Raw genomic sequence first — 27,191 nt, 5'->3', positions numbered from 1 at the left:
TTGCACGACCCCTGCTCCCCGCCTTATGCTCTCACACCCATTGGGATGTCAGGCCCTAATAACTGGCTTATTCAGCCCCCCAAAGGGTGGACTATTTCCACGTTGTGCTCTGAACTGGCTGCCATTCAGAGCAGCTCCGGAATCCATTCAAAGAAGCTCCTGATTTCAGGGCAATGTGACTCAATTTCCCCAGCCTGTCGGTAAGCCTCATAATAAGGGCTCATGTCTCAGAACATATCTGGTGCTTTCTTTAGTCCTTTGGCAACAGAAGCCCTCTTGGGCCGTGACACTAGTGTTTACTGGTTTAAAGTTTTCTCCTTCATCACTGGACTCTTAACACCGTGAGGACAGGGACAATGTCTGGGTGTTCATGAACAGGATATGCTCATTACCCAATATACTGTTTGGTACATAGGCACAGTCGGTGCTCAATAAACATTTGTTTGTTGACTGAAAAATGAGTTACCTAATATAAACATCCAGTTTTGGGCAAATCACAGTTATTTAGTTGAATCTATTATTTTGAATTGCTATGCTGTTTTATTTTCTTTTATGAACTTTAATGTTTCAATAAAGATAGAACTGCGTCTTACATTTTTATTTTGAAGGAGGGATTATATATTAATAAAAGAGGAATGGAAAGAAGTAAATACGATGAAATAAGAAAGCTAAAGAGTAAAAGAATACATGAATGGAACATTGTAACCTTAAATTCCTTTAATTTTTTTCTTTACTTTTGCTTTGCTATGCCCACAATGAAAGTTTTCTGCTAAAGAAAAAAGAAGAGTTAGATCAATGTCTTTCCCACTCCCTGAAAACTTGCACATTTCATTTCACCTGCTCCTTTACAAGTCTTATTGGTCTTGTCAGGATTGAATAGATTTCTTTCTTTCTTTCTTTTTTTTTTTTTAACAGATTCAATTAGGGTCCTCTTAGTAACTGCTGCTTTCTTTGGCAACCCTTTGTCCTCTTGTGAAGAGAACCTCTTCAGTTACATTGTTTATCAAGTGCTAAGAGTGGTGTCTTTCAGAAGCATTTCTAAATGGAGATTGCTTTACACTCCCTGGCCTTAATGTACCTGTTGAGAGCTAAAACAAGATGATACATTGAAGGACGGGAAAACTATTTGGGGGAAAAAATCAACTAGTGACATTTTGTATATCAGGTTAGAATGTTAATGTCTTATTCTTTCTTTGAATGACTTTATGATACAAAATATGTAAGTGTTCCTTATTAAATGAGTTTCCAGCCTCACCTAAGTAGACATTGTTTTCAGCGTGCTAGTTTTACCCAGTAAGCAGCTGCTTTTGCATGAGCTATGCCTGGTTATACCATTGTTTTTTGCAGAATTCAAGTTTATAACAGGGAGGTAACTGGACTGGTTAAAGGCGAACCCCTGTGAGTTCAGCCCTGTCCAGATTCCAGGTCAGACAGGAAAAGAGCAGGAAGCATCTGCGAGGCATAATTTCTACATCATTGGTTGTGGGACTGAATCTTGCTGCTAATATACATGAATCATGTGTGCAGGAGATGCATACACGTGAGCTAGCATTTCCTGCACCTTGCTACTTTGGTTCAAGTTTTAGGACTGATCTTTTGATACAGCTTCCCTGCCTCTTTGCTATTGGTTCTGAAGACCTCTGTCCTAAAGCCCAGAGTCAGGGAGCCTGAATCCCTGCTAAGCTTCTGCCAACATCTCCATGTGCTGGGTCAGGAGACCTGAATCCTGCCTCCAGATTCCTCAGCTACTGCCTTGGCATGGAAAGGACAGCTTGCTTCTTAGCGATAACCACCATCATGATATCAACACCACCTGCTGAGCCGAGAGCACCAGAGGCAGCCTGGAACTCCTCATCCAACCGCCCAACCCTGGATGGCATGTGTGACAGGGGACACCTCAAGGGGGACAAAAGGTACAAGAGGGGGAGGTTAGGGACACTAAAGTTGTGTGAAGGTTTGATGTGCTATGTATCCCAGGAAGTGGGTCTGTTTGCTTTCCTGCTTTAGGTGGTGACTTCTCTGGAAATCTTCATGAAACATGGATGAAAGGGTCTGCTTTTTTCAGGTGTTAAGGGGCTGGAGTAGACTGGGTGAAGTTACTGAAGATATTCATGTTTGATGATAGCACCTCTTTAAAGACATAATGAGTCAGTTGTGCAGAATGGATGGCTTGTCTGTGTAACACTTTACTCTGTGGAACCCATTTCCTGGGCACTGTGTCTCCCTGCCTTTCTGGCTTTCGCCAGCTCAGTGGCAAGGCAGACAGCACATCACAGCTAGATGGACCATAGAAAGGCCTTGGTCTAACACTCTTACTGTGTGCATTTTACAGAATGTTGGCCCATAAAGTGTGCTGCATAAGCTTTCATTCTTATTGGAAAGTGTAATTGTAATTGCAAAATGATATGTATCTTTCAGCTTTGGCATACTATAATTTTCTTTGAATTTATCTGTTTATATAAAAAAATCTCTAAATTGTCAAAATCCATCTTGCTATTCAAACATAAAGTGAAGGATGGCCAGGCTAGAGTGATGTGGTAGAGAGAGTCCAAGCTGGTTCAAACCATGGCCGTGCTGCTGATTTCTATGTGATGTTATGCAATAATACGTTTGAGGTTAATTCTCCTCTTTGGCATAAGGTTGATAACATTATTCGAGCTTCTACAGTGCTTGAATGGAACACGGCGCTCGCCCTGTCAGCAGGCAATTCCGAGCAGCCTTCTGCTGTCGCCCGTCCTCAGCCACCAGCCATGACAACCTCGTCATCATCACAGGGCTCAGAGGCCACCACCAACTGCCGCATCAACCTGGAGTTCCAAGCCTTTTGCATCTTAGTACTTTGACTGTGATGATGTGGCTTTGAAGAACTTTGCCAGATATTTTCTCCACCAGACTCATTAGGAGAGGGAACATGCTGAGAAAGTTATGAAGCTGCAGAAGCAAAGAGGTATCTGAATCTTCCTTCAGAATATCAAGAAACCAGAATGACCCAACTGGGAGAGTGGGCTGTAGGCAATGGAGTGTGTACCACAGTTGGAAAAAAGGGTGAATCAGTCACTGCTGGAACTGCACAAACAGGCCACTGACAAAAGCAACCCCTACTTTTGTGACTTCACTGAGACTCATTACCTGAATGATCAGGTGAAGCCCCATTAAATAATTGGTCAGCTACATAACTAACTTGTGCAACGTGGAGCCCCGGATACTGGCTTGGCAGAGTCTCTTTGACAACCACACCGTGGGAAAGAGGGATGACGAGCTAAGCCTGAGACTGGCTTCCCAGGAGCCATGGGGGTGACTCTCATGATCACCAAGGTAGTGCATGCACGTTGGGTTTACCTTTACCATTTCTGTAAGTTGTATCAGCATCCACTAAGCTCTTTCATTTGTACCAACCCTTCAAATAAAGTTATTTGGTACCGCACCCCGCCCCCCAAAGAAAAAACAAATGTAAGAGAAAGTCTAGTAAACACCCAGCAAAAAGCTGTCAGAGAGCAGGTGCTTCAAGAATGTTCTTTCCTTTCTTTACAAGCAAAGTGGACCAGTCAGTGAAAATTAGCTTATATTTTTATACATTCTAATAATAATAATAAAGATAACAAATCTGGCTTCAGGTAAGATATGGAAACTTCTCCTTGGATCTCATAACCATGCTTATTTAAGTATCTAAGAAAATCTAACCTAACTACTGTGAAAGACTGCTTCTTGTCATCTTTTGTCCTCCTTTTCCATCTTTCACTTTTTTTTCCTTTTTTAGTTGTCAGTGCACTGTGTTATGAAAGCCCCCTCCAACTGAATGCCTTGGTTGTGCTCTCCTGTTCTTTGCTACAAAATCTCTAGGAGCCCTGGATTTACCATAGATCATTTACAGTCCCTCTCTTTCAATGCTGATATTCCACCAGGCCAGGAGGAAGTAGTAAAAACACAGTGAGTGAGTGATGAGAGACCATCGTTGTAGCTGTAGAGGTGCATGTGACCCCAGCTGCCTGGGGATTTCTCCATGTGCCAGGTGATTCGTGCGTCAGCAGGTATCCGAGTGCGCAGGTTGGAAGTGTGCTTATGTGGGCTGAGGTGCATTGGCTGTATACAGTTTAGCCAGCAGGCATAGCCTTTTTCTGAAGCTGTTTGCATGTGCAGAAGATAAATTTAAACTTTTAATCTTTGACACTAGATTGGCGTAATCCTGATGATTAGAACATACTAAAATATCCCCCCTCTCTCTTTCATATATATATATATATATACACACACACACACATACATATACACATATATACACACATGCACACATACACACACACTACAATACTACTCAAGGGCATGTAACTGAGTTAGAGAATATGTAAACAGATATTTTCTTTTATATTTTATTAGTTTTTCACATTAGCCTGAAAGACACAGACAATATTTGAGGCCCCCAAGATGGACTTGGATTTGTTTTGCAGGATGATGATTTACAATGAATCTTTTGAGACATCCTTAATGTCTACAGGTAGAAGAAGAAGGATGAAAAGTAGAGGAATATGATTTGCTCTTCCCCGGCTGAGGTTTTATAACCACAAAGCGTTTATAACTGTTTGGTTTAATTGGTTATACTGCTAATGAGGACAGTCTCTCAGATTTGATCCCTAGGCCAACAAAATATATCCATTCTACCTAAGAGTGGGTCAGACAAGAGATGCTAAGGAAAACTAGAACAGTAAGGCATGTAGTGTTTTATGCCCCTAATATGCAGAGTACATTTCTTTACTATGGATTCCCTATGCTAATATTAGTTAAATAATATGCAAAAATATAAATTAAAATTTTTTTTAAAATGGTGGTTAGAGCAAGAAGAAATATATGTAAGCCCTCAGACTATGTATTCTGTGTTGAGTTTGTTATTGTACTTGAACAAAAAATTCCTTGGCTATAAAAAGTGAGTCGATTTAAAATAGTCTAATTAGGCAATCAGTTGTGCTGCTGATCTGCATTCACAAAGAGCGAGTGGAAAACCGGAAGTGACTGCACATTGCTTAATTAGTCCAATTAAACACCTGCCTGAGCCTTCCTGCCTCTGCAAAGCCCTGGCTTATCAAAATCGCTAACACATTGCTAACAATACAACTTTGGGAAATGAAAATATTTAATTTGAAAAGATGTAGAACTATTCTCCGCATTCTGTATGGAAAGAAAGGAAAGAAAATACATGTGAATTATGCATTGCTTAAAACAAAATGATTAGACTTTGTGATTAAGCTCATTTAATGATACAACATAGGTAATTCAGTTTAGAAGTTTACAAAATGTATTATGAAAAAATAAGGCATGTATCTAAAAATGACTATGATGGGTTGAAGGATTCCATAGAATATTTGGGTAAAAGTCTGGAGTGGCCCCTGGATGTGCAGCTTCAGCTAAACCACATAATTACTTCAAAAGATATCATAAAAGGAGATTTGTCATATTCCTTGGTTAATGCCTCTAAATTTTGACATCAGAAAATTAATTGTTGAATTAATACTCTTCTATTTATTTTCATCTTATCTCAGTAGATACAGAGACCCAATTTCAGATATGTGTATAGAAAATTTATCATCCTGAATCAGAAGACAAGAACCTTATTTTATAATTGTAGCATCCAGAATATGAAAGTTTAAAGGAACTTGAAGTTGATTCTTGTTATTTGCTGCAGTTAAGTTCTAAAAAGTCTTCACCAACACTGAATCAGCTAACACTGAACCATTACTCCTAGAAGAAATAGCAAGATAAGTTCCTGTGAACCTCTGGTCACAGCATTTTCATCATCCGATCAATACATAACCTTGTTTTAAGTGTGTTTCTCTTTAAGGACACCTTATTTAATATATTTTGGTTGATTTGTTTATGCTGAACAAATGGCCAACGGTGCTGTAACTCCTGCCTGAACGAAGCTCATCTAACAGGTGTTTTTCTCCATAAGGCACATCACAGCCTTCTTGTACTGGGGAACACAAGACAGCACTTCAGTGTTTTGCTTTGGGGCCATTTTAAATAGCAAAGTCCTCAACGGGAAGCATAAAAATGTGAAAAATTTGACACTAAATATACCATGAAAAGGATATTTGTTTATAGTTTGAAAACTGAAACAAGAAAGCAGAGCATTGCCTTGTTCGACCTCTATGAGGATGTGCATATTTGGTGACTGAAGTTTTTCTTTGCTCCTTGCTTGTCTGTGAATGACCCCAAAGGTGTTGCAAGTTTGCTTTTGGGCTTACAAATAAATTTTAGTGAGTAGGTGAAATTGCAAGTATGAAATCTGTGAATACTGAAGATCAACTGTAATCTTTAATTTATAGCTGAAAAATCAGGCCCTGAAAATTTAATTGAGCTACCCAATGTTGCACAGATAATAAAAGGTGGGCCTGAGGCTCAAGATGAAGTATTCTGACCTCATGTTGGGGCTCTTTCCCCTTCATGGTTGTGTGTTTTTGGAACATCCCCTTTGTTACAGAACTAAATGATAAACTGTCATATTTAAACCTCACAGCATCCTTAAGCCCCATGTATTATTATGCTTATTTCTCAAAGTAGGAATCTGAGTCTCAAATTCAGTAATTTCATATCCACTTAGGAAACGGCATGTTCCGGAGCTTGTGTTCTTTCACTACCACATGGCGCCTCCTTTTACTGACATCTCACTCTGCAATATTAGATGCTTCCGTGCTGATCATTCCGACCCCATTCAGCAATTTCAAAAATTCTGATAGAGTTTTTAAAAAGAAATGATATACTGAATTAGAAAATGAGCTGCTTTCTCTTCTCTGAGTTGTCCAAATACAGGTTCACAAGAAAAATCGTGACAAACGTAATTATAACCTGCTCATTTGTCCCTTTATTCCATCAACAATTACCTACACTTTGAAGCCTCTTGGAAGTGATGCTTGAGAAGTGCAGCCAGATAATATAGCAGAGCATTCAAGTGGAAGTCTGGCATTCCATCCTTAAAGAAGAGGACCCTACAGGAAAATGTCAGCAGAGTCTTTGTTTAAGTCATTGGCATTTTACCAGCAGTGTGGTGATCTATTTGTACTTGAATAGGAAAATGATAATGTACACTTACGTAGCAAAATCAGAAAATGTCAGTGGGTGATAAAATCATTTCTTTGAGCCATGAGGAACTTTCAAAAAGAGGTATGTCATGTATGCCCTAATGAAATTGTGCAGCCATCAGTTTTATTGTCATAAATACAGTTGATTTTGGTTTTAGAAATTTGTATGGCATACAAAGTGAGACCAGAATTATTGAGAATGATGTTAGAGGAATAACCTGCACTGCAAATGTCAGGCAAGTTAAAACCTGAATTCTTTTTCTTCACCAGTCATTCAGACATCTGGCGGGCTAATTTTTCAGTGTGTGAAGGTCTTTTTCTGGATAATAGAGATGATGATTTCTTTTGCTCTTTCTCAATACGTGTGCTGTGTGTGTATCAGGAGAGCAGTTAGTATATAGGGAGAGGCGAGAGGAAGGGGGCATTCCTTTAGTTTCATGATTCCTTTAGTTTCTATAGTAGAAACTAAGCAACAACTGAAAGGAGAAGAATTTGTTGGGATGTTTTTCACTGTGTTTTTTTTTGGAAGATACTGTTTACATATATGCTGGTGAGGAAACAATATTTGTTCCCTTGAACTTAGTTTAACTTTGTTAAACATTTCCCCCTATGGCACCAAATGTCACCCTTTGTATGTAGCAAGTAATGTTGGTTCTGTTCCAAGAAATGCTAATGCTTTATATTTGCTTGTTGTCATATTAATTCTAGCTGTTGTTTTGTTCTTGTTTATTTTGTTGAGTCTAAAGCTCCTTGTAAGTGCTTCCAAAAGCTGGCTGAAAATTTAAGTTTTAAATACAAAATAAATATAAGAATCTGAAATTTGACAGAGTATTTTTAAAATATATGTCATATGACAAAACCATAATACCTAAGGTGGGAATTCTAGCCTGTATTTCCTCTCTCATTCTGTGTGTGTATGTATGTGTGTGTGTGTGTGTGTGTGTGTGAGAGAGAGAGAGAGAGAGAGAGAGAGAGAGAGAGAGAGAGAGAGAGAGAATAAATTTAATGTTTACTACAAAAAGTTTGAGAACAGAAGCAAGTCCTTTTTTGATAAGAAGAGATTTGTATTCTTAGTTTCCTGCTAGAGAGTTTCCTTTAAATCCAGTTAGGACATTAGATAAGAATACAGAAACTAAAACTGTGTACTCCTGCTTCTGAAAAGCCTGCAACTTTAACTCTCCTCTATTTTCTAACTTGAAATCACCATGATTTACACTAAAATCTAATCTCTTGGTCTGTATTAGAATTTGGGTGTGGTTTAAGTTACCACAAGGTTTCTTTGTTTCAGAATTTGTTACTACTGTCTGTTGCCTCTAACTGACACACTTAATAAGAATAAATGTTAGATTTAGCAAAGGAAATAAGAATAGACAGAGCATAGCTATCAAGTAACAGAATCATCTGTGTTGCAACTATGATTTTATTTGATACTGATTAGAAGTCTTGTCTCTGTGGGCTTGTATTTCTCTTGCCATCTGTAATGTTGGCTGAACACAGTTAATCTGTTTCTGAATAAATTTTATGATTCCTCAGACTGATTAGTGTGTCTTTCTGCACCCATTATTCAAATTACTGGGCCCATGAAAGCAGGTTTCAGTGACAATGGGAGGTGTAGCTGGTGGATGACCACAAACCCGTCCATTCTGGAGTGTCTTATGTTCCATTGCCCCTAAGGTTTTGCTTATAATTTTGGTTCACAGGAAAATGAATCACTTAAGAGGCTTATAGAGGACAAAAATAGAAGATTCACGGTTGGTAGGGGACTTGGAAAGGATTTTAGTGGATGGAGGATTTGGTTGGTTTTCAGTGAGGGCATCAGGGCTGGAAGTATTGAGGCAGATATCCTGATATTTGGGATATCTCCAACCATTTGACAATAAGTCCTTAATGTGCTCTGCTGGATGTATTGAGGCAGATATCCTGATATTTGGGATATCTCCAACCATTTGACAATAAGTCCTTAATGTGCTCTCAAATTGAAAAGAAGTAGGAAAAGTGTTTACCCCATAACTTTACTATGTCCCTGTTCTTTGCCACTGACTGCAGTTCACCTCTTTAAGAGCTAAAATAACTATTCAGATAAATTTCTCTCCATTAGCAAAAATCACACTTGTCTTCTCCTAAAATCGTAGAAGAGTAAAGGGTTTTAAAGCCTACAAGGAGCATTTTAAGAGTCTTTGGGCCATATAACTAATGATTACATGCAACTATGTCTATGGATTTATTTAACAATACCCATGCTAATGTCACATTTTGCTAAGGGAATTAACCAGCTGCCTGGAATTTCATATGTAAGCATTCATCATCGATTTAGCAGTTGGGATATTTACCTTTAGAAAAACTTTGTGATCTGACTTGCTTTAGATTTGTGATTTTAGTCTGTATGTTTGGTGTGAGATATATACACCCCTGAGTGGCAGTGAGCTTATTCTCAGGTTATTGAAATATTATGAAGAGAGTCACTTCCCCAAACTGTATTGGAACAAAGATTTGGCTATTTTAAACTTTCCCATATGGAAAATGGGAACTCTTACACAGCAATTCATAAAAAGAAGTAGGTAAAAACTGTGTTAAAAAGCAGGAGACGGGCAACAACACTTTCTCTACCAAATGTTTTAATGGAAATGTTGTAAAAGTAACTTCAAATGGAAAAAAAACGAAAAACAAAAAACAAAAAACCAAGAACATGTTTGGATGTGTCTGTGTGTATATATAAATATGTGTATAAATGTTTGTATATGTGTATATACATTTTTTTCAAAATGAGATTGCATTCCTGAACTGATAATGTATCACGTATGTCTTAGTTTTCCAGGCCTGCTGTAACAAAGTATCATAGACTAGATCACTTACACACTAGTAACTTATTTTCTCACACTTTTGGCGACTTGTTTTCTACGAGGTCTGAGCATTCTGGCGGTGGTTTGCCAGCAATACACATCTCCATCTCCGCTCCCATCCCATGGTGGCTCTCTTCTTGTGTCTCTTCTTCTGGTGTCCAAATGTCCTCTGCTTGCAAGGTCTCCAGTCATATTGGATTAAAACCCACCCTGATTCAGTTTGACCTCACCTTAATTAGTAACATCTTCAAAGATCCTATGCAGAAATTGGTTCACATCCACAGGACCAGGGGTTACGACTTGAACATGTCTTTCTAGGAGATGTGTTCAATCCATAACAACATACTTTTTAAGCTATACTTAAAAGTAGACATTAATAAGAATGATACAAATGTTTTTTAAAACAATATTTTATTTATTAACCATCAGCAATACAACGATGTGATTAATTTTAACTTCTGTAACAGATAAGCCTCAAAATCTCAGAGGCTTCACATATTTCTTTTGCTCCATAATATCCTAATGGGTATTTCTGATCCATGGACCACTCTCCTCCAAGGGACAATTTAGGGACTTAGGCTGCTTCCGTCTTATAGGTTTGCCATCTTCAACACCAATGTTGTCAGCTTGGGGGAAACATGGAGGAGATTTGAATGGACCAGACTGAGAAGGGCACACATCAATGAAGTTCACATCCCATTGGCAAGAATCCGGTCAGATGACCACATCAAATCCAAGGGAGCCTAGAAAACACTGTCTTGAGTTCAGCAGGAAAATGAAGTGGATTTGGTGGCATCTAACAGCCTTCTCCATCAACAAGAATAATTTTAGAAAAAAAGAAATAAAACTTATTTCTCACAAAACAAACAAATAAATTTATAAATGTGTAACTAAAATGGCTGTTTACCTTTCTGGATGTTTCCCTTTTTAAGTTTTGCAAATCATTAGACCATCGTTAGCTAAAATGTCAAGGAAACTGAGATAAGACTCGTTGGTAATAATGGATGTACACACATATTTCAACTACTCAGCTCTGATTAGATTGTCTCTTTTTTTTTTAAATTCATAATGTAGCTAAGAGCTTGTATTGGTAGTAGGAGGGGTATCAGCTGTGTCATTTTCTTTGGATTCACTTGTGCTTGCTTTTTTATACTATCTTCTTGCTTCAGTTTCTTTGCAGGAGTCTCCTTAAGTCTCTGGTCCATTTTGTGAGTGTGTGTGTGTGCGTGTGTGTGTGTGTGAAAATCAGATAATATAATCCTTTAATCGTTTAACAAGGCATGCATTAAAGCATAAGAGCAGCACTGCCAGTTACTTGGCTTTGTGCCTCCCGCTTCCTCAAGATTCTCCATTTCTCATATATGGCATATGACCTTCTGATATAGGGATGGACATTGGTATCAAATGTCAATCCTTATACCAAACATGATTAAGGCTTAATTTTGTTTTTATATTTTTAGACAAAAACAAAGAAAAATAGAGTGCCAAGACTTTGTCCTACTTTCCTCTGATTGTCTACTATGCCTTATAAAATATGAATATTTTGTGTTGGAGTCCTCTAAGCTTGAAGAAGGAAAATGATGAACCAAATGCCTCTGTCAGTTCAAAGTCTACAGTAAAAAGACTTGTTGAATGTGGAGCGAATGGGAGTTTGCATCAACTGAATCCTTTGGCTAACATAGTGAATTTTGGAATTTTTTTTTATTGAGATTTCGGATCTGTTTCTACTCTTTCTTGGGTCAGTTTAGTTGTATTTTATTTTATTTTGTTTTAGTCTTAGTAAATGCAAAATATTAAATAATTAATATAGTTTACTCTTTCTTTAATTTTAGAGATATTCAAAGCAGTATGGGATTTCCTTGAATGGGGCACTAATGGTTGAAAACACTTAGGATTTTTAAAGACAGTAATGCCATTTACTCATTTAAAACCCCCAGTTCTAAACAATTGCTCCTTCAGTGAATGCATGTCATTGGTCTTAATTTTGAGCATCAGTTCTCTTTAGCTCCAAGTGTGGACATTGAAGGTTTTGCAGATTCTAGTAGAAACTGAGTTGTCAATAGGTACTTTGTATGACCTTATTTTTTTGTGATTGATTTACCATGTTTCGTCAAACCCAAAATGCCATCAATTGTAAGATATTTATTTTAGCTACCTCTAAGAAAAAATTAAAGTACTGTCAAATTTATCTTTAAAATCCTTAGATTGTAGGGCTCATCCTCATTTTGAATAAGTTTAAGTGTGAAAAAGGTGTGTCTTAGAATTGATGGAATATGATGCATTTTATTGTCTTCCAGCAAAGACTTAAGGACACTTTAGGGGATATATAAAGTGCCAGAAGGCTAACATAACCTAAAGGAAGATGATAAAAGATAAAAAGCAACATAAATGTAAGCACAGATACAGAGCCAAAGTTGAGAATACTGCACTAATAATACTCATTGAATTTTATATATCTTCTAGCAAACCACAAATTTCAGTTAAACATTTTTAAAATTAGTAAAAAGAAAAAGAAACAGAAAAAAGAAATAAAATAGTTTATTACACTCTATAATGTTGATAAAATGAATTAATAACAGTTCCCAAGGATAAGCACCACTATCCTTTGTACTGAAATCCATACAGTAGTTTATCTGTGTAATGTGATGGACATTATCTCATTAAATAGACTCATCCCTAGAATATACACCACAAACTTCCTAGAACACTTTGTGGTTGTCTCCCTCCATTGAGGTAAATGGTATCACACCAAAGCAGTCAAAATCCTTCTAGCAGTGTTCAGTATAATCCTATTTATCTCTTTGCTTGTGTGCTTTATTCCATAGTGGCTGGGATTTTGTAATAGGTGTAGGAAGAGAGGGACTGAATATCCTTGAAGCAAACCAAGTGTTGTTTCTCTCAGGTAAGCTTTTGGGATGGCAGTAAATTTAGATCATGCTCCCTGGAGGCTACAAGAAATGGAGCTCCACTATGCTCTTCCTTAAGTATGAAGCTTTCTGCCTTAGCAGAGAATGAAGAAAATATTAGTGTTATTATTCTCTAAGGAAAATCAGTTTTCTCTGAGGAACATGTGCCTGAAGACAAAGCTATCCTTCCTCCTGGCCTACGGACACTATTTAGATACTTCCTAGAAAATAAGTTTGAAACATTTCTCCCAAACAAGATGAATGGTTGATCCAGTGTCCCAAGAAACTTTGGTCTAGAATTATTTTTTAACAGGTATAACTTGCTGTTCATCTTGGCCATAAAAATAATTCAACATCCAATCATACAATTCTGTGTTTTCTTTTTTTAAAAATGTAATTCTGTTTTAATTTCTGAACTCTACTTCTTGTCATTATCTTCTTCAAGACAAAGTGAATCTCCAAATAAATACTAAATTGTTGAGTAGATTGTATATAGTACTTCATTCTATCAATCATTAAATAGTAGCAGTTCAGGTGAGTTTTAGTTTGAATAATGAAACTGTATCTTCAGGGCTTGAGAATGCTTGTCTTCCAGGTCTCAGTATTGGTGAACATGCATCTGAATTTTACATAGTTAACTTCAGGTTGCTGGGAGGAAATGTCAAAGACAAAGAGACAGAGTAATCCTCTATTCTGTCATCATAAAAAGATCATTGTTCTTGATTCTGACCTTTGAAGCAAGATTAGAGAACAAGATCTGCAGAAGCGTCAATAAATTTCAGTCTTATCATTTACTTCCTTTTATCTAAAATGGAGTGTAGAGTTGTGTTTGGGAGAGATTACCAATTCAATAGAGGATTCTGGTGTAATAGTTTCTATGATATGGGAATATTACTTCAGTTTTTGTGAAGCTTCAATAAAGCCATTTTATCACCTACTTTTACTCCAAAACTTGTCTAACCTTGCCAGTCTCCCTCTTTGACAAATATGCATCCTTAAATCTCATGGAGATTCTGCTCTAGGAAATAACTTCTAATAGAATATACCACAAGATGAGCAATATTCTCCTATATATTTTAAAGGAAAAATCACAAATTGTATTTGTACTTACCATATAATTGCTAAATGAAATGAATCAGATTGTCAAGGAAGAATAATTCAAGGAAAATATTATTTCACTTCATTACTTAGTGGGTCATGTATTTGCCATGAAATATGTTGCCATTTGAAGGTTTAATTACTGCCTGTTGTAAGTTGTATTCACTTTCCTTTTTCATGAATGTTTGGTTTCTTTAATTGCTCATGCAGTAAATAACTTATAGTTGATAATTTTGTTTTCAAATATGTACCTTAATGGTTTGATGGGCTGAGCCCTCTACCATGGGACTTGCCCTTGAGAAGACTGTTCCTGCAAAGGAGGGGCTAGGCCTCCCTATAATTGTGCCTAAGAGCCTCCTCCTGAGTGCCTCTTTGTTGCTCAGATGTGGCCCTCTCTCTCTAGCTAAGCCAAATTGGCTGGTGAAATCACAGCCCTCTCCCCTGTGTGGGATCTGACACCCAGGGGAGTAAATCTCCCTGGAAACATGGAATATGACTCTCGGGAAAGAATCTAGACCCAGCATCGAGGAATGGAAAATATCTTCTTGACCAAAAGGGGGATGTGAAAGGAAATGAAACAAGCTTCAGTGGCAGAGAGATTCCAAAAGGAGCCGAGAGGTCACTCTGGTGGGCACTCTCACGCACAATATAGACAACCCTTTTTAGGTTCTATTGAATTGGAGTAGCTAGCAGTAAATCCCTGAAACTATCAAACTACCACCCATAACCCTTGAATCTTGAAGATGATTGTGTAAATTTGTAGCTTATGAGGTGTGATGGTGTGATTGGGAAAGCCAGATGGACCACACTCCCCTTTGTCCAGTGTATAGATGGATGAGTAGAAAATGGGGGCAAAAAAGAAAAAAAAAAGGCACCCAGTGTTCTTTTTCACTTTAAATGTTCTTTTTCACCTTAATTTCTATTCTTATTACTTTTGCGTGTGTGGTAATTAAAATGTTCAAAAATTAATTTTGGTGATGAACACACAACTATATAATGGTACTGTGAACAACTGAATGTACGCTTTGTATGACTGCATGGTATGTGAATATATCTTAATAAAATTGAATTAAAAAAATGCACCTTAAAAAGTGCTTGCTTTTTAATTTTGTAGGCTGTTAAGGTGATCAAAACCTTCTCTAGTGTTAGCTGAGCAATTGTGAAAATGATCTACTTAGAATATCACCACAGTAGAATTCACAAACACCTACTACTCAAGTCTGCAAAGTGCATGAGTCATTCAGCATCTAGAAAAATGATGCCCAAGTTATCATCTTTATTTTTCAGCTCTTGGTGTTCTTCTGTTGGTTTTCTGGAGAGCTCAAAGACTTGCTTGATTTTCCACCTTCACATCTGTACAGTTTCACTTTTCCAAGTTCCTTGTGATTGCTCTACAAAGAAGCTTGTCTTCCCACCAAGAATTAGTTGATCAGCTCATCCATAAGTTGTTTTTGAGGATTCGTAATGTGTCAAGACACCTACAATGAGAGGTAGAATTTATCTGGTAGAAGCTTCTGCTATCTTGCTTCAGTTAGAGTGCTAGAGAAATGTTTTCAAAGTTAGGTTCATAAATCGTAATTTTTGTAATGATTGTAAAATTCAGATTCCTGGTCCCTAGCCCAGACCTACCTGAATAGAAGCTTTTAACAAGCATCTAGGTGGCACTTAGACATGGTAAAGTTTGGAGACCACTGTTCTAGAATTCAGTCCTTCTCATATTTTAATGTGCACACAGATTTCCTGGAGATCTTGTTAAAATGGAGACTTTCATTCAATATGACTGAGATGGGGCCTCAGCTTCTGCATTTCCAGCAAGCTCCCAGGAGACACTGATACTCTGAAGACCTCACTTGGAGTGGCAAGGTGCTATTCGGTTGACTGCCCCATGGTCAAGGCTTAGACAAATTACACTATTGCTAGTTTCTGGCAGATGTGGCAGATCTGCCAAGACAAATTGCCTTGGTTCCTCGCTATTACTTATTATTGTTTTGGAAAAACAAATAGTCCATGTCTTTAAGCTTTTAGATCCTGGATGCAGAGAATTGTTCAAGTGGAAAAAGAGACTTGGTAATTGTCTTAGCTTGCTAGGCTGCTATAACAAAATGCCACAAACTAAGTGGCTTAAAACAAGGGAAATTTATTGTCTTACAGTTCTAGAGGCTAGAAGTACAAAATCAAGGCATTGTCAGGGCCTTGCTTCCTCTGAAGTTCTCTGAGGAAGGATCTGTCCCATGCTTCTTTCCTGGCTTCTGGTGGCCCAAGGCCTCCTTGGCTGGTAGGTACATCTGCCTCTCTCTTCCCTCACGTGGCCATCTTCTTTCTGTGTCATTCTTTTCACATGTTGTTCTCCTCTCCTGCATCTCTCTGTCTGTGTCTAATTCTGTGACTCTTAAAAAGATGTCAGTCATATTAGATCAGGACCCATCCTAATCAAGTCTGGAGTCATCCTAACTAATGACATCTTCAAAGACCTTATTCCCAAATAGGGCCACATTACCAAGACTAGGGGTTAGGACATGAACATGTGTTTTGAGGGTGGGGTGGGGCACAAGTCAACCCATAACTGTCAGAAAGACAAATGGTCTTAAAATAAACCAGATTGAAAGAAAAATAAAAGAATGAAATATCCTTGAGCATGCATTACTGCCATTGTGCAGGGATGGTGAGTCCACTCTCAAGACATTAGATGATGAACAGTCTATGTGTTACACTCACATCATCAACGTATCTGGAATAATAGTGAACATACCCTGGTTGTTGCTGAGATTTTCCGTTAGTCAGAGTTCATGGGACAAGCAATCATTATATTGATGCCATAAGACCCTTTACCACTTACATTCTCATCTGTGAGTTGCAGAATTACTTCTCTTCTTAGATAAGAGGTTGGGATATTGAGGAAACATTTGGGATGGAGGTAGTGAAAAGTTGAGCATCCTTTTAGGCTGAGCTTGAGTAGCCTGCAAAAGGAGGGTCTCAAGATTAAGGGCAGCTGTCATAGTTAATGAGGTAAAGTTCTGGAGGATGTGACTAAGGGTTCAGTTAAAGGGTGGTAGCATCAGCATGCCTTTGCTAAGGGAGGAGCAGGGAGGTAAAGATGAGTGCAGAGAGGAGTATGTTTGATTTTAGATAATGTATGTCCTTTTTAAAGCTAGAGTAATTTGAAGGAGGAAAAGATTATGGTTAAGAGACTTAGCCAGAAGACACTTTTAGGAAGAAGTGAGGTTGAGTAAATAGTGCTTAACTACAGCAGAGTAGTGTGATAACATAAAAGTAATTTGATTTTGGCAACTTATTTATTACCTTAGTGAGAAATCAGTTTATGAGGACTCTGGTACAGGAATTGTGGGCATGAAAAATAATTTCGGTGGGCTGAAAAATGAATGGAAAAAGAAAATGGACACTTTAAACCTATGCTTCTCCTTAACATTTTTTTGACAGTGACTAACAAAATTTAAACTCCTTCACCTGGCTTTTAAAGCTCTTTGAAGTTTCCTCCCACCTCATAAACCTAACCTTATTTCCCATATCATTCATATTCAGCCTTTTTCTCAAGTAGGACTAGCTTGCTTACTGCCTCTGAAAACATCATGTCCATTTCTACATGCACCAATATTCCATCTTTTACCCCTAGTCTCTCCTATCACCATTGCACCTTTGACTGTAAGAGCTACTAATTAGTTGAAAAGCTGGGATTTCATATTTTGCTTTCCTTTCTTTTCTTTGCTCAGACCAAAAAAAAAAAAAAAAAAAAAAATGGTCACAAATTGTAAGAGGTCAAAGAAGAGTGTGTCTATCAGAGTGCCTCTTGCCTTGGGTGAAAGTTAAGAGTGAGGATTAGGGAGAGTCCCTGGCTGAGGTAAGGGATGGCATAAGGTTCAAATAAGGATCACCACAGAACAAGCCATTTCTTAAAAGACTGCAACAAGCTGCACTAGCACTTAAAAGTCCCTAAGCACCACGGATCCAAGACCTTGTGTCAGTCTGGATATGAAACCCTGAGCATGGATACTCTGACTCTAGGGTTGGGCTGCATCTCTGACTATGGCCTTTTGATCTGAAAGAGTTCCTGCAGCTCTGACCTCACCAGCTGGGGATGCAACTGCATTCTTAAACAGAATGGTAAATTCATTAAAACTGGTAATTCTGATACTCTCTAATTTACTTGAGAGGTGGTAGATATACGTTTAAAGCCAAATAGTTTGTCTTCATTAAAAATCCTGGGATTCTCTATATTTGTATGTCTTGTTTCTTCATGAATGAGCAACAAATACATTTATTAGTCTTTGTTTTACCCATGGAAGAGCTCTGCTGTGTAGTAACTCAAAACTGTACCATTTGGTTAGTTACATGATTCTTGGAATACTTTTGACTTGTATTTACATTCATCTGGCACTAAAGCCTTGATACGTTTGCTCAGCGTAAGATACGTGATCACATAGAATGCAACAGATGGCTAATGATCACTGACATTGTTAAGTACCTTCTTAGTATTAAGATTATTAAATAATGTTATTGAATGAAAAGACAAGCAGAACACAATTAGCACATGTAGTGAGACATATGTGGAGGATAAATACATTTCAAGATTATTTTTCCCGTAACAGCCTCACATTCAATTAAAAACCAAAAGGAGACTGAGTTCCAACAGTCAAGTATAGAACAGAGGAATAATTTACCCTTTATTATATCTTGAGCCATGTAAATTTGAAGAAATTTTTTGTTCTACTTGTAGTGCCTCTTTGAGTATAATTTCATCATCTATAAAATATCCAGGGTAGAACTTAGATAAACTTTTAATTTTCACAAGCTCAAAGAGAATTGAAGAGTATAACATCAAGAAGAAAATGGCAGCCTCAAGCAGGAGAGTGGAATTGAATCAAAGAATTTGCATAGTAAGGACTACAGAGAGAAATCCCAACAGTAGCTTAACCTAAGAAGTAGTTTACTTCACTGTCTCAGGTAACATTGGCTCTGAACTACTTTAGTTATTTCTGTCCCATCTTTTAATACATTGGCCAGAAGGTGGGTAGTGAGGATCCTACATAGAATATCAAAATAATCTTCCTATAATTTACTAAAAACATGCTCATTTTATAACAGAACAGCGGAAAGAACGTTGAACTGCCAAAAAAGGAAACTCTCTTGACTGTTCTGACGATTTACTATATAACTCCCTGGAACAACCAATTTTAGAAAAATCTAGGCAGAGATGACATCTTTATAGTCTCGAGTCCCTGAACATAGTATGTCTCCCTATTATCTGGGTCATCTTCTGTGTCCTACATTAAAATTTTATAATTCCACATTTTGTGTTATGTTTGCCAATTTATGGTTGTTATGAATGGGATATTTAAAATGGCAGTTTTCTTTGTTTACTGCTATTTTATTAAATTTTTATTTTCTACTATTTAGTTACCTTATTCTTCTCTCTTATTATTTCTATTATTTTTAATCATTTGTCTTTTGATTATGATGCATTTGCTTGCTACAATCATATGCTCTACAAGTAATGACATAATTTAGTGTCTACCTTTCCAATATTTTTATATCTCATTTCTATATCTTGTCTAATTTATGAACCTTGTCCTCCAATAAAACAACGAATATCCATGGTGAGAGGTGACAGTTGTATCTTATTGTCCTAGTTTGCTAATGCTGCAGAATGCAAAACACCAGAGATGGATTGGCTTTTATAAAATGGGGGTTTATTTCACTACACAATTACAGTCTTAAGGCTACAAAGCGTCCAAGGTAACACATCAGCAATCGGGTACCCTCACCGGAGGATGGCCAATGGCCTCCGGAAAACCTCTGTTAGCTAGGAAGGCAGCTGGCAACTGCTCCAAAGCTCCGGCCTCAAAACGGCTTTCTCCCAGGACGTTCCTTTCTAGCAAGCTTGCTTCTCTTCAAAACATCACTCCCAGCTGCACTCTCTCTTCTCTCTTTGAGTCAGCTCATTTATATAGCTCCACCAATCAAGGCCCACCCCGAATGGATGGGGCCACACCTCCATGGGAACATCTCATCAAAATTATCTCCCACATCTGGGTGGGGCACACTCCAAGCAAATCTAACCAGCACCAAAACTTCTGCCCCACACAAGACCACAAAGATAATGGCATTTGGGGGACACAATACATTCAAACCGGCACACTTACATTCGATATTGACATGAACATTTATGTAAGTCCAGTGCTTTCCTTCTATTCTTTTCTCCTTCCTCCCTCCATTCTCTTCTATCCCTGAGTAAATGAGAGCTTTTACCAAAAGAGGATTGAATTGATTTTCTTCATTTTGACGTAATCACATTTTTTCTTAACAATTTCCTGGTAATGCTCTGTGATTATTTTATCCACATAACTGAAGCTTTCTGCTAGGCTTGCTATTATGAGCATTACCTGACCTTTGCTTAATAAAATAACAGAAGGATAGAAATTTGTTTGCCGCTACAAAAAAAAAAAAAAAAAAAAAAAAAAAAAAAGAAAGAAAGAAAGAAAGAAAAGAAAAGAAAAATTAACCCACAATGTAGTCCTTTAGCTATTTTGGTAGATCCACTGTCAGCCTTCACTTCCTGAAACTGTCAGTGCGCCCGAAGTTAACAGCTTCCTCCACCCTCTATTTCTTCTAATTTTAGAAGGCTAAGAAATTAAATCTCAAGAGTTATAATCTGTAAAACATAAGAATAAATTGGATCTCAGCGAGAGTAGGGTATTTTCCTGTGGTGAATGAAGTGCCTAGTCTAAATTGAGGCATTTGAGATGTTTGTTCTGTTTGCTCGGGGGGCTTATGTGTGGTTTCCAGGTAGTAACTGTCCTAGGGAGTTGTGATTCCTGGAATCGTGGTGTGTTAATATGTTAAAGTAAATCCACATTAAGGAGAACACTCTTGCCCTTCATAAAAGCAACCTTGGTGACACTCTGTCTTTATTAGTTGCCTGAGTGTGGGTGGAACTGAAAAGGCTACAACTGTGTTCCTCACTGCATACACAGTTTACAGCTAAACCACCATTATCTGGCAGTTTTACTGTTAATGATTTTCCCCTTTCTTTTTTTCTAGTGTTTGTACTAGCTAAACGTCCTCATAGAGTCTTTCTTTAATTCAGTATATCCATTTAACAATCAAAAGAGAGCTGGATGTTACAGCCCCATTAACTACTTCTTAGATATTACTTCTACCTGTATGATTCATCTTAGTTCTCATTTATTCAATACTTTTCCTTCTGGTGTTATCTCTTGTCCTATAAACTGACAAGACATGAATTGTGACTTTGACTAGTCTCTTTGCTTGCCCTGGGATTCAAGAAAACAGCAGAAGCTGTGTAGCATTTGGAACTTTTTGTGGACTGGCTTTCTTGATAACCTCTAATTAAATCTTTACTCCAGGACACAAGTCAGTGAAAGCAAACTGCAGCACCCACATTCTTAAGAAACTGGTAAAAAAAAAAAAAAAGTGCACAGGTAAAGATGACTGGCCACTTCTACTGAAAAGAATATGAAACAATTGCATTCATTTTCTCCCCAAACTTCTCTCTAGTGGAAAATAAAGGTACAGAAGTCTATAGGGGGGATAATAGGTTGTTGAAAGATATTAAAAGCTTTGTTAGCAAATTAAGTAGCTTTAAAAGTAGTGCTAAAAGAAATTTGGTAGTTGAGAATTATGTCCACATTGTGATGCTTAGAAAAGGAGTGATAACAAATGGATATCTAATTTTGATTCTGGAAACTTCCGCTGGATGACTAAACGTTGAGCGTGAAACACTTAGATCAAATTTACCATTTTGTTTTTATAAGCTGAAATTAGAAATAGCAAAAAATCTTCAAAAGTCCTTGGTAAGTGACATATAAGTAATGGGTGCTGAGAGCCCACTCTTTTTTTTTTTTAATTCAGTTTTATTGAGATACATCCACAAATCATATAGTCATCCACAGTATACCATCAACTATTCACAGTACCATCATATAGTTGTACATTGATCACCACAACCAATTTTTGAACATTTTCCTTACTCCAAAAAAAAAAAAAGTAAATAAAAGTAAAAAAGGACACCCAAAGCATTCCATTCCCCCATCCCACCCTATTTTTCACTTAGTTTTTGCCCCCATGTTTCTACTCATCTGTCTGTACACTGGATAAAGGGAGTGTGACTCATAAGATTTTCACAATCACACGGTCACACCATGTAAGCTACATAGTTACACAATCGTCTTCAAGAATCAAGGCTACTGGGTTGCAGTTCAACAGTTTCAAGTATTTCCTTCTAGCTATTCCAGTACACTAAAAACTAAAAAGGGATATCTATAGCCCATAAGAATGCCTTCCAGAGTGACCTCTCAACTCCATTTGAAATCTCTCAGCCACTGAAACTTTATTTTGTTTCATTTCTCTTCCCCCTTTTGGCTGAGAAGATGTTCTCAATCCCACAATGCCTGGTCCAGGCTCATCCCCGGGAGACTGGCCACTCTTTATTTGAATTATCTTGACACAGGGACTCAGGATGGGAATTGCTTGTCCTAACTCAGTGCTCAGAGGCGGTTTCTCATTCTCCTGTATTTTCTCACCTCCCTGAGGCTGACGACTCCAGCAAATGTTCTGCTTGCCAATCTGTAAAAATACAAGCCTGGATGAGCTGGAATCTTTGAACTATTGGCAAGTCTGTTTTTCAGACTTACGTATGAACTTTTATTTCCTTTGGGAAGATAGGCAAATCCATATAATCCCACACTTTCCTTGGAACAAAGGTATGTGATGTGCATTCATAACTTAATGAAGTAGAGATTAAAAAAACAAACAAGAATGAGATGATGATGTTTTATTTCTGGAAAGTTGTGCAGAGTAGTTTTACAGTTTTTCTTTTATCTTTAAGGTGACGACCCTCGTCAACACAAGCAACAAAGGCCCCTCTGGTAAAAAGAAAGGGAGGTCTAAGAAAGCCCACGTTCTAGCAGCTTCTGTAGAGCAGGCCACTCAGAACTTCCTGGAAAAGGGTGAACAGATCGCTAAGGAGAGCCAAGATCTCAAAGAAGAATTGGTGGCTGCAGTAGAGGATGTACGCAAGCAAGGTAGGCAGAGTGATATTCGTGGGATTGTGTATTGATGTGCAAACAATGGATTTTGTTCCAGAATCGATGCATATTTACTCAAAGAACAAGTCTTATTTTTTTCTGTCTATACTTGTCATTTTTAATGTTTGCTGGAATCTGGTGCATAGACAAGTAGAGATATTTTTATTGTAGCAGTATAGCACAGCTACAAACAATCCGTGTCTGCTGCTCCTTTAAAATCTGCAAATTGTTTTCCTTTCGTAGATGAAAACAGACTCTTGTGTCAAACTCAGGCTTTAGGGAGGACGGGACAGGATGAGCTCACTGAAAAAACAGGATTTAAGGATGAAGGGCAGAGAAGAATGTAAAGCGGGGTAATGAAATATTTGTTGCTTTGAATGATTCCCAAATTCGGCTTTCCTTACAAATCTCTCTCTGTCTCTGTCTCTCTCTGTCTCTCTGTCTCTCTCTCTCAATATGCTATCTACCTTGATACCTAATGCTGCTTATTAGCATCTTTAGTTGTAAGTTCAAAGGCACCACAGAATTAGAATAAAGAAACCTACTCTCCCAACTTAGACTCCCTCCTGCATTTTTTATCTCAATGAATGCCAAACATTTCTATCTATTTGCACTTTGCAGAAATCTCACTGTCATTCTTGTTACTTGCCTCTTCTTCTGAATACAGTGGATCACAAAGTCCAATAGATTTTAACTCCTGAAGGGACCATTTCCTGTCTCGGCTATTCTAAAGCCCAATGTTTTCCCTAATGTCAGGGACTTTGCATATGCCATCCCCTTTCAAAGAAGTAAGCATGACTCATTCTTCACATCCCAGCTCAAAGAACATCTTCCCAGGATGACTTTGACACTCCTGTCATATTTTTTTTTTACTCTTGTCACTACTGACAAGATAGTTAAATATTTATGAGATGACTTGATTGATAACTTCCTTCCCTGCCACATTTTAAGTTAATAATGGCAGAGACCAGAATCATTTCTGCTGATGATTATTGATTTCCAATGCCTAGCACTCATGAGACTTCAATAGTCATGAGACTTGTTGAATGAATGAATGGATGAATGAAAGAAAGTTCTGTTCCCTTTCTTCTTGCAAACATTTCACTTTGATTCACAACTGGCCAATTAGTCCCTGGAAATAACAACTCCCGCTCCACAGCAACCCTTCTTCATGATCCATCCCTTCTCCAACTCTTCTTCCCTCTGAAAGTTATTTTTGTTTCTATTAAGCTAATTTAAATTGCTACTTTAATTTAAAGTGCTATATTTCCCATATTTCACCCAATGGTGAAATTGCGTTAAGTGATTGGGAGTACATTTGGGTACATATTTTGGCAACATGAAACCTTCCAAGTTTTCAAGTGCTTTTGAAAGCTGGTATTCCTTCTGAATTGCAGATGAGCATATATTTGTTTTCAGGCATCTGTAGCCTGGGAAGTAGCTTTTTTTTTTTTTTTTTTTTAAGCTTGAACTGACATATAGTAAACTGTACATATTAAAATGTACACTTTGATAGCTTTGGATAAATGTATACATTCGTGAAAACACCTTCACAATCAAGACTGGACTTATCAATGTTGGATAGTGTTGATTGGCTGGTTGCTAGGCTTTTTCTCGAAAACCTTTGTATTTTATGGCGATAAATTTTCCCATGTGGTTTCCTCAACAACTTTTTAGGTTTCCTTTCTTGTCCCTTGCAAATTAGTTTTCACACATTCTATGGAAGCCAATATTTTACTTCTCTTGGAACTTCTTAAATAAATTTGATTTCCTCAACTATCTACAGGGGTGGAAAAATTATTCTCCAGTGGGCCATATCGTGAACTTACTTCCTAATAGATGGGAAAAGATTCACTTGCATCTTATTGGTCTAAATATACACATACTCTGCTTCTATGCAAAACCAGTGAATATCAGAAATGATTCAGTCTAAGAAACATTGGCATAGTTTTTATACTAAAATATTTATATATAGCAAAAAACATTTAGGTAACATTTTGGCCTACATTATGTTTGGATAGCATTCTTTTATATTGGATTGTTCAAATATAAAATTCAGAAATTCATTGAATGTTTAAATTATATTCTACCTACTTCCTTAAAAATCTGAGCTGTCTACCATATGAAATTATGTTTTTTGGATTTAATGTAATAACCAATGTAGTTCTTGCTCAGACTATGCTAAGTGTTTTAGAATAAGAAATTTGTAAAGATGCTAATTTAGGAGAACTTACACTGGTGGTTCTTCTGGGGGATATTTGCAACTTCCTCTATATTACCCATTTCTTGTTGCAGAAAAATGAAACATCAGAAATGATGCCTGTGTGTTGTGTGTATGAAGTTTAACTGCCCCATGGCCCTTTTTCTGTATAGCATCAAATTCAAGGAATCATTACTGCTATATGCAAAATACAACTTTTACTGCCAACAGCCTTTAAAATTCTCTTTCATGTTTCTCTCAAACAACTCCCTTTATGCTTCAGATGCTTGTCAGGCATGAGACATTCCCTGTCCTCCCTGATAGCAAAGCCCCCAGTCCCTCATTCCAACTCTCTCATCTCCTTTCTTCCCCTTCTCTGGCTCAGTTCTTTATTGGGAATCTGTTAGCCTGTCAGGCTTTACCCCATTTTCTCATTTACTCATTCCCTAGATTTTATTCATAAATGAGAGCCTGAGTTGATTTTCAGAGAGAGAGGTGAAGAGAAAGGAGCTTGTGGGGGACTTTGGTGAAGGATGGCAAAGGTTATTTAGTCCTTGAAACTTTAAAACATAGTAACTTTCCATCCATAATACAAATCTATTTTCTGATATGAAAGTTGGCATTCAGAAATTATGGAAACACTGACATTTAGAAACAATAGCTTCCTTTAAAGCTGCCGCCAACATCCGATTGTGGCTTTCTTATTAAATGATGTTTAGTTGGGAAACGAGATCTATTAGGAGGTGATGTTTTACTATTGACTTATTTTTGTTTTTTAACCAAATGATCAAAAGTGTTGCCACTTTTTTGTTATTTTTAGCATGAGTAGATATGTCAGCAGTTCTAATGCCATAAATCTCCATTTGTTTATTGTTGTTCTTTTGCAGTTTCACAACCTTCATGGTTATAATTACTGCAATCTGACAAAATTATACATGAAATTATCTATTTACCTTACTATTATTTTGCCTCATGTGGCTAAACTTAGTGTTGTTTGAATTGTCTGTATAAGTTTTTTAAAAACATTGTCTCTTTTAGGCCTAGGCTTCTTTCCAGATTTTAAAAAGCCTTCAGCATGAATGGTGACTATATTTTTATCCCAGAATACTCCACTCCAAGATTTTCTTGTATTTCTAAGTTTTGGCCTGAAACAAAAAGTATTTGAGTAAGCTTATGAGAGCATTTATACTAAAACAAGTAGCAAAAATAAATTATTAAAATGTGTATACAGAAGAGATATTATTGTACTCAAAATCTAGAACCCTGATATTTTAGACTTGGGTAAAGTTTGGCTACCTGGTCAGGTGAGGTATGTATGGGTATGTATGTGTGTGTGCATGCATGCATGTGCATTTTATCATAGCTGCAATAATTTCATTTCTGTATATTATCTTCTTAATTTAAATTTAAACTTCATCAGAATGGGAACAATGATGTGGGTGTATTTCTTTCTGCTCTAAAGCACCCAGCATGGTTCTCTGGCACATGGCAGATGCTATTCAGGAATGAGACTTACTTCTGAAGGGAGCAGAACTTGTACACTTGGTTAAGGTTTCCGATTCCTGTCTTACCTTGGTTAGTATCCAAATGATCAAACTAAATCACGTAACTGCTTTCAATCTCGGCTTCCCCATATTTCATTTGCAGATATAATTGCTGCACTTGCCTCACTCGGGTTGTATTACTAACTGAGATCACAAAGCTGTAACAACAACTTAAATACTATATAGATACCTGTGTCAATTTACTAGTTATAATTTATTAAATCAACCTGAATTATCTATGGCAACACCACCCCCTTGCTATTAATGAGCCCTTTCAAGCAGGATTCTGGGAGCTGAGTCCAGCAGCAACTGGTCGTCTTCCAGAAAGTATCGATTAGCTCAGTTTGGCTGAGTGTTGGTCGTTATAGTTGGTCTTGGGATGCTTTGCTGGATAGTTGTGCAGCCGTCAAGTCATACAGAGACAAGATCCTTGACTGTGACAAATGCAAGAGAAGTTTCTCAAATCATGCC

General features: G+C 37.4%; 1 protein-coding gene across 2 annotated transcripts in view; it reads left to right on the top strand.

Moving 5' to 3' along the window:
* Positions 1 to 27,191, top strand: part of CTNNA2 (catenin alpha 2) — a 1,138,501-nt gene that overhangs the window by 208,092 nt on the left and 903,218 nt on the right. For both annotated transcript variants that reach the window (XM_037807219.1, XM_037807218.1), the window contains exon 3: positions 22,778 to 22,973. In XM_037807219.1, the coding sequence (XP_037663147.1) occupies positions 22,778 to 22,973 (196 nt within the window). The remainder of the gene's footprint in view (positions 1 to 22,777; positions 22,974 to 27,191) is intronic.

The sequence above is a fragment of the Choloepus didactylus genome, chromosome 17, assembly GCF_015220235.1.
Source record: "Choloepus didactylus isolate mChoDid1 chromosome 17, mChoDid1.pri, whole genome shotgun sequence".
Taxonomy (NCBI): Eukaryota; Metazoa; Chordata; class Mammalia; order Pilosa; family Megalonychidae; genus Choloepus; species Choloepus didactylus.
Note: the sequence above shows the minus strand (reverse complement) of the source record. Positions and strands in the feature narration are given on the sequence as shown.